Consider the following 8,338-nt stretch of genomic DNA (forward strand, 5'->3'; position numbering starts at 1 on the left):
ATTCATTTTAAAATGTCTGGTGTGTCATAGCAGTGATACTCACACTTGAAGTAATACAGGGAAAGCCTAAGTGTGTAATGCAAATTGAAAGCAGCCAGGTTTTTCATCTGCAGACAGCCATGGATGAAGCAAGCATTTTTCTTCTGCATGGTATCTTTACATTCTTAAGCCTATGGGAGTCAGAAAAGGGGCACAACCTCCTGTCTTCCTTTCAAAGGGAAACTGCAATTATGAATCTCTCCATTTCAGCTCCCAGGCTGTACAGGGACAAGGCAGGTTGAAGACTAGTGGATTGTGACAAGTCAGGGAGCTTGGCAGCAGGACCCCTTAGACTGGAGTCAGGGCTCAGAGGTAGGGAGACCAGATGAGAGCAGTAAGTCCAGAGTGGGAGTGGTTTGACTGTGTGAGCTTGAGAGCAGAACACACCCAGCAGGGGGAGGGCAGAGGAAGTGGGTGGAGGCATTGGAATCCTGCAGGCAAGCTCAGGGACTGCAAGTTCAGAGCTCCCCAGCAGCATGGGCCAGCTGCTGTTCCTGCTGCTCTGGGGGCTGCACAAGGTTTGGGGAAGTTCTGATGGTAAGTAGGACCAGGGCACTTGGGTACACACTGATAGATGGGAGGAAGTAGGGTGAAACAAAGCATGTTTTGACTGAGGACATGGATGGGATCAAGGGGCAAAAAGGACTCACAGTTGGAGTGCCATAGGGGTCTGGGTAGAGAGCTCCTGGCTCCCTGTAAGGCTCTGAGCTGCCTGTAGTTCCAGGACCCTACCTTGCTTCCCAAACTTCTCCAATGTTTACTTTCTGTTCCTTATACTGTAGGAGGTGCTCAGCTTTTGGCGTGCTCCCCTAATGTCCTTCTCTTTCACTTTCTCTCTCCTTTCCTCTTCCTCATCATCTTTCTCCCAGACTTCATTTGAGATGTAATTGCTTTCTCTGTCTCTCTCTCTGTCTCTTTCTCTCTCTCTCCCACACACACACACATGCATACACACACACACAACTGAGAAAGAGAGAGAGAGAGAGAGAGAGAGAGAGAGAGAGAGAATCGTTCTTTAACTGAGGCTCACCCCCAATGGAGGTAAGGCCAGGTCTGGGCTTTGCCCAAACCAGAAGTCAGGAACCCTGTCCCTGTTTTCCTCTGGGGACCTCCATGCTGCCTCTTTTCCAGGCACATCAGGGAGCTGGATCCTTGGCAGAGCAGCCTGCACTCCAACAGGTTTTCTTTTTTTTTTTTAATTATTTTTTTATAAGATTTATTTTTATTACAAAGTCAGATATATGGAGAGGAGGAGAGACAGAGGGGAAGATCTTCCGTCCGATGATTCACTCCCCAAGTGAGTCGCAACGGGCCGGTGCGCGCCGATCCGATGCCGGGAACCCGGAACCTCTTCCAGGTCTCCCACGCGGGTGCAGGGTCCCAATGCATTGGGCCGTCCTCAACTGCTTTCCCAGGCCACAAGCAGGGAGCTGGATGTGAAGTGGAGCTGCCGGGATTAGAACTGGCGCTCATTTGGGATCACAGGGCGTTCAAGGCGAGGACTTTAGCCGCTAGGCCACTGTGCCGGGCCCTCCAACAGGTGCTCATAGTGGATACTGGGTAGCCGGTCATGGCTTACATCCCTGCACCACAATGCCAGCACCATCCAATCCTTTTTTGTTTTGTTTTGTTTTGTGTTTTTCTTTGCAGTGCTACAAAGAGCTTTTCCCTTTCACATGCTCCAGATCTCGTCCTTCCCTAACAGCAGCCATGTACGCACAGACTGCTTGGCATGGTTGGGGGAGCTGCAGACACACAGGTGGAGGAATGAGTCGGACACCATACAGTTCCTGAAGCCCTGGTCAATGGGCACATTCAGCCAGCAGCAGGTGAAGCAGCTGCAACAGGAGTTTTTGGTTTATCGACTCAGTGTCTTCAATGATGTTCAGAAATTTTCCAAACTGCTCAAGTTAACCTGTGAGTTGAGGCGTGGGATCCTGGGTATCCACCAAGGGGAAGGGTGGATGGGTTAGTCCAGTTAAGAGACTGGCTCTGCCTGCTGAGTGATACACTCTACCTCTTCTGCTTGTTGCTTCTGCCAGCTGATGTCCTCTTTGTTCCTGCCTGTTCCACACTGTCATTACCCTGAATTCTGAGAGGTAATAAAACTTCCAAGCCAATTTTTTCTCCTTTACCATTTGAGATTTCTTTCAAAATTAATTTTAAAAAATTAATGATTTTTTAAATTTTATGATCAGTTTCAAGGGTCCGGAATCCCTCATACTGCTTTCCCATATTTTATTACAATGGTGTAGTCATTCAAAAATAGTCTTCCCATTTTTGGAACCCTTCTTTGATCTGTGATCTTTTCTCTCTGCAGACCCTATTGAGCTCCAGGTGTTTGCTGGCTGCGAGGTACATCCTGGCAATGTCTCTGAAAGCTATTTCCACGTTGCTTTTCAAGGATCACTTATCCTGAGTTTCCAAGGAACTTCTTATAAGGCAGCTCCAGATGTTTCTCCAAAGGTAGATGTGGTTGTCCAAGAGCTCAACAAGGACCCAGGCACGAGTGCAGTGATGCAAGTGTTAATGAATTACACCTGCCCTCAGTTTGTCCGTGGCATAATTGAGGCAGGGAAATCAGACCTGGAGAAGCAAGGTGAGCCTGTATTCATCACCCTCACATTCTTTTTTTAAAAATTAATTTATTCATTAATTACATTGTATTATTTGACACCGTTTCATAGGTACTGGGATTCTCCCCACCCCTCCCCAAACCCTCCCCCCATTGTGGATTCCTCCACCTTGTTGCATAACCACAGCTCAAGTTCAGTTGGGATTCCCTCATGCAAACATATACCAAGCATAGAGTCCAGCATCTTATTGTCCAGTCAAGTTCAACAGCTTCTTAGGGAGACCCTCTCTGGTCTGAAGGCAGAGCCAGCAGAGTATCATCCTGATCAATTAAAAGCTCCAACATACCATCAGCAACAATCCAGGTACAATGAGGCTGGTGCAGAGTCCACTGATTGACATAGTCCATCATAGAGTCTCCCCTCGTCCAGTATTCCGCTGCCAACATATAGCTGAGGTGGTTGATTAATCTACTCCATCTTCCATCTTTTCTTGGTTAATGTTCTGATTCCTCCAGTTTGATTGAGGGGATCCCCAAAGAAATTTTGAGGTGTTCCCAGACCAGGTTCCTATATGTACTAGTAAGCACAGTGCCCACCACATCCCATCACCCCGATCAGCTGGTGGTTGCAACTGCTGGGTTGGTTCTATTCTCAGCCCCGACCTCCACCAGAACCAATGAGTATTGCAGTCCATCCCGGCTCTGCCCATCACACACTCGACCCTCACCTAAACCAGTGGGAAGTGTGCTGGTTGGGTGCTGTGTTCCTAACCAGCACAGGCAGCCTCTCCTTGGCATTTTGTGTTGCGTACTGTTTTTATCACAACCGAACCTGGCCTGACCCCCACCCAGTTCCAGCACTCAGACTTGCCAGTGGATGATGCGAACTGACTCAGCCTGGTCCGTCCCCAACCTGAGCCAAATGTATGCCAGAGGGACACTTTCCAAAGCCTCTTCTGGGTTGTTTACCTCCATGCTTCCTGTGCTTATTTGTAGGGTCAGTGTCCTGTCAGAGGAACTGTTCAGGTTCCTCCATCAGACCCCCTCCTGGTGTCAGGTTTCGCACATACCAGCAGGTCCATGGGCCAGCACCGCTCATTCCATCTCTTGCCCCAGCAGGAGCAGCGGCCTTTCTTAACTGGTCTTCAACCCATTCTGGTTCCTGCTGTTGGAAGTTTCAGCCTGGTTACGGCTCGTCCATACCCACATATAGCTCATATATGGCTCAGTTGGGGTTGAAACCTAGCCTAGTCCGTCACACATCTACCCTGGTCCTCCAGAACACCAAACTGTGCTGCGGTCTAACCTGGCTTGGTGCGTCTTGTCCCAGTCCACACTTGTGCCAAGGGAGACTACAACTGTGACCCGACCAGAACACAGCCCCCTTCCAGCTCCTGCGCCCCTTAGTGGGAAACTCCATACAGCCAGGGCCTCCCTCTAGATCCTCAACCAGGCCAGTTCCCAGCCAGTGTTAAGCATGCCAGTGGTTGCTCTGCGTCAGCTTAGCACATCCCATAGCCTGTTGCGTCTCCTGCCTTGTCTCCACCGGCCCTCCTAAGCCATCCAGTGGGGTCAGAATTCCCACGGGGTTTGGTCAATACATCACCGACACATTCTAGGCCCGGGTGCGGTTCTTGAATGCCAGTCAATGTCATGGCCCTGCCTACTGTGAACCCTCTGCTGATCCCTCATCCTGTTAGGCAATGGGGACATCCTGTTGGACAAGTCTGGATTTTGGCTCTTGAATGAACTGGTGTTCGGTAATCTGCATTATGAAGTGATTATAGGTTCTTCAGAGGAGGATTTACTGCCGCTGAGAATCTTTAGGACTCATTCATGTCCCCAAAGCACTGTGGGTTCAGGATGGAGCTACCCAAGCAGCATATCAAAGAACCAAAATTCTAGAACTCCCAGGCCGGGTGGCCAGCAGGCGGAGCCTGACACCAAATGGCACATTGGCCGCCCGGGAGCCACTCACCACATGTACATGGTAGCAGGCGCGTGTGTTCCAGGCTTGAGGCGCGACCATCCCAAGGCCCCCCGCAACAAGGTGGATGCCAGAGGTTTAACACCTCAGGTCCCAGTCCCGCCCCTCCTGGCTCCTGCCCCCAGCTCCAGCCGCATGGCGAGCAATAGGGGAGGCCCAGACCCACTGCACCTCACCCTCACATTCATTGGGAGTTTCCTCTGGATATTTTCCATCCAAGGCTTCTCTTCTGTTTGGGCAATGGAGACAAAGAAGGATCCATGAGGACATGTTAAAGCATGAGGGTGTTTATTCATCCCACAGATGGTAACTGTACACCTTGTGGGAACCATGAATTACATTAATTAACACTGAGGGCCAGAATGGGGATGTGGCAGGAAGGATCCCTGCTATAGGGGACAGAAGACATATGAACAAAGAAGGGTTTTTTTTTTGGGGGGGAGGCATTTATCGGACATGGGAAGGCAGGGTAGAATATGTGGGTAAGCTGTTGTGAAAAAAGTGATTAAGGGCTGAGGTTTGAGAGGCCTTGTCTCCAAAGCTGGGTCTGGGATGGCAGGTGTCTCAGAGGAAGAGTCCTCACTGTCACACCATCCTGTCCCCTATTCTCTTGCTGGATCCAGTGAAGCCTGAGGCCTGGCTGTCCAGCGGCCCCAGCCCTGGGCCTGGCCGTCTGCTGCTAGTGTGCCGTGTGTCTGGCTTCTACCCGAAGCCCGTGTGGGCGAAATGGATGCGAGGTGAGCAGGAGCAGCCTGCACAGCAGGGTGACATCCTTCCCAATGCTGATGAGACGTGGCATCTCCGAGTGACCGTGGATGTGGAGAGCAAAGAGGCAGCCGGCCTGTCTTGTCGGGTGAAGCACAGCAGTCTAGGAGACCAGGACATCATCCTGTACTGGGGTGAGGAAGCCCTGGAGCTCTGTCTGGAAATGGGAGGAGGAGGTCCTCGTGCATAGAGGGAGGCAGTGGGGAAGCGTTGGGCTTGATACTGCTGGGATTGAAGAGTTTCAGAGAGGAGCACGTGGGACGAGGGGGATGCAAGGAGGGCATTCCAGGTAGAGACAGGAAACAAAGACTTGGAATTCAGAAAGTGCTGAGATAAAGTGTTCCACGTTGAAGAAGAAACAAAGCCCCACACTGAGAGTTCCTGAAGTAGGTGGCAAATTAAGAATCCCAAATTAGGGGATTCATTTCTCAGTTGAGAGGGGGCCAGGGACTTTGACAGGCAGGTTAGCCTTGCTGAGAGTTTGCAGGGTGTTGGTCAATGCCCTGCACACCGAATTTGTTGTAGTCATCATCAGTCTCCATTATTTACTTAGGCAGAGACTGGGGTTCGGTTGGGTCATCTGTCCAGAGTCACAAAGAGAGTGAACAGAGTAGAGTTAGGCTGAGGTGAGCCTACCTGCAGAGCTGTTGCTCAAGCCCTCTAAGCCATTACCATCAGGAGGTGGAGGGAACTGAATTAGGGATGCCCAGGCCGTGAGGCCAGTTGGGGGAGCTAATGTTATGAGGATTAGATGTTGGAGCTTTCAGTGGAAGAAACAGAAAGCACCTAGTATCTGGAGAGTTGCTCAGAGCGGAGGTGTTGCTGTACGGAGGGAGCTGTGCACAGGGCCATCTTGTTTCCTCCTCTCACAGATGGAAGCCGCATATTCTGGATCTGGATCTGGACACTGGTGGTACTGGGCTGTCTGCTCATTGTGGGATTGGTATGTTTTAGGAGACCCATATGGATGTGGCTTAAGAGGCACTGGTAAGTGTCATTTTTGCATCTCCTTCTTCCCTTAGCCTCTGTGCCCTTCATTGTTTGCTCTCCTTGTCTTTAGTGACCCTCTGAGTCTGTCCTCTAACAGCTCCTATGAAGACATCCCATGACACTGCTTGCCACACCTGCCTCTCTGGAATTCAGGACCTCAACTCTCCAGGATATCACTCCTGAGCTGTTTGGAAATAGAGAGTGAGAAGAGAGGTCCCTCAAAGAAGAGGAGAAGATCACAAGGCAGCTGTGGCCACATCCTCTCAGGAGTTGCCTAAGATGACTTCAGTGTTCATTATACTACAACTGGATTCTGTGATGAAGAGTGCAAACTCTGATGTGCTGCAGGGTAGCGGAATGGGACCGGGGTGTCAGTGTGTGTGTCTATATTGACTATCTCTCAGAACTGTTGTGGAGATTGAATGTATAACCCTGAATAAAGCTGTGAGACCCCCACATTGTTTTTGGTGTCACACTGCCCTCAAATGACATGTTTTGTTTTGCTTGCTAAAGCAGGGTCATTTGTGAAGCAACCCCATGACCTTCTGCTTTCTTAGGCCATGTGTGTGTTTAAGCTTCTTCTGATGCCCTTTAGGAATTTCTGCAACTTGGAACTGCAGTAGTTCTGATGCTTGTATGAACAACCTGGTTTTGGAAATGAAGAGTTATCTCTCCAGGGAATCTTGTTTTCTTCCTCCAAACTTTGAGTTTAAAACATTTCAGGAAATCCTGGAATTCATTTTAGCTCATGTAAATACTCTGTGTGGTTTGAGTGTCAGTCAATTTTCAGTTTGTCGTTGTGCAGCTCTTAATGCATGTTTTGTTTTCTGTTTAGTGATAGTGCTCAGAATTCCTTTAATTGTTTCTTGTAGAACGAACAATGGGAAGTGTTTCCAGGGAGAGGAAGGGTTGAAGTTTCTAGCTGTGGTACACTGGGGGCAGCAGAGGAGGAGTGAGGGTGTGTGGGACTGTCCCAGGCACTTGCCCAGAGTTCATGCATACTTGGTGAGCTTACATTCTCATGCTAGCAATAAGCTTGCCCTGTCCCTGTCAATGTGGTGGACAGCCCCCAAAAGGTTCTGTTCCTCCCTGTGTCCTCTGCAGAGCCTTGCAGAATCTGTGTCTAATGCACTTGCTTTGTGACATTTCTACTGAACTGCATGCCTCTGGTCAATCCCCGGAGGTTTGTTTCTAATTTCTTAAACCAAGTGTATCCTGAGTAACGGTTTATTTCATATTTACATATTAAAATTGCACTGTTTAGACAGAGAATTCCATTCTTCTTTGTTTACTTCCTTGGATTGAACATGTAACACCCTTTAGCACCCTCTAAGCTACTGTGAATACGTTTATGAACCACCTAGAACTAGTGTATTATTTAGGATTCTGTTATAAAGTTTTACCAGATTTGTTGTAATTACAAGAAAATCACCTTCAATGAGGTGTAGCTTATATTTGAGAACATGTTGTCAGTAGGTATACAGGTTAGACGTTTTAACTTATGTATGTGTATTTATATATATATATATACACACACACAAACATATATATGCATCCAAATCCTTTTAGCTGCCTTATCATTTCCCAAGACATATCAACTGCTCAAACCTTCCCAATTCTAAAATCAGCCTGAACAATTATAAACCAGAAATTAGCTGACACGTTTAAATTTACCTTGTGAACAGTGAGAAACATTTTAAAAGTCCCTGGGCCAAATGAAATCTGTCAGAATCACCAGATGGCCCAGGGCTCATGCACAGTACTGATTATCAGGTAAATTTGTCAGTTTCTGAGTCACAACCCCTACCAACTGGCTGTACCAAGGCCACCATCATTTGAACATGCGATGTGTGGAAATGCATGTTTTACCCTGTGCCTGTCAAGGAAGATGAATAATTCTCCTCTCTTGACTGCTGTGGCCAGCTATGCCAGTAACGTGGACACAGCAAAGGATCTGGGAATGAGGCACCGACACGGAGACC

At 48.7% G+C, this 8,338-nt stretch overlaps 1 protein-coding gene across 1 annotated transcript; it reads left to right on the forward strand.

Moving 5' to 3' along the window:
- Window positions 1-494: 494 nt before the first annotated feature.
- On the forward strand, window positions 495-6,734 carry LOC101530208 (antigen-presenting glycoprotein CD1d-like). The gene is made up of 6 exons (XM_058660482.1): window positions 495-576; window positions 1,690-1,956; window positions 2,360-2,638; window positions 5,225-5,500; window positions 6,239-6,353; window positions 6,454-6,734. Exons 1-6 carry the CDS (start codon window positions 516-518, stop codon window positions 6,473-6,475), a joined length of 1,020 nt encoding a protein of 339 aa, XP_058516465.1. The 5' UTR covers window positions 495-515; the 3' UTR covers window positions 6,476-6,734.
- Window positions 6,735-8,338: the final 1,604 nt, after the last annotated feature.

The sequence above is a fragment of the Ochotona princeps genome, chromosome 2 (assembly GCF_030435755.1).
Source record: "Ochotona princeps isolate mOchPri1 chromosome 2, mOchPri1.hap1, whole genome shotgun sequence".
NCBI classification, from domain to species: domain Eukaryota; kingdom Metazoa; phylum Chordata; class Mammalia; order Lagomorpha; family Ochotonidae; genus Ochotona; species Ochotona princeps.

Coding starts and splice junctions, on each gene's coding strand:
- LOC101530208 (XM_058660482.1), top strand. CDS start 516: ATGGGCCAGCTGCTGTTCCTGCTGCTCTGGGGGCTGCACAAGGTTTGG. Junction 577..1,689: donor GGTTTGGGGAAGTTCTGATG/GTAAGTAGGACC, acceptor TTTTCTTTGCAG/TGCTACAAAGAGCTTTTCCC. Junction 5,501..6,238: donor GGACATCATCCTGTACTGGG/GTGAGGAAGCCC, acceptor CTCCTCTCACAG/ATGGAAGCCGCATATTCTGG.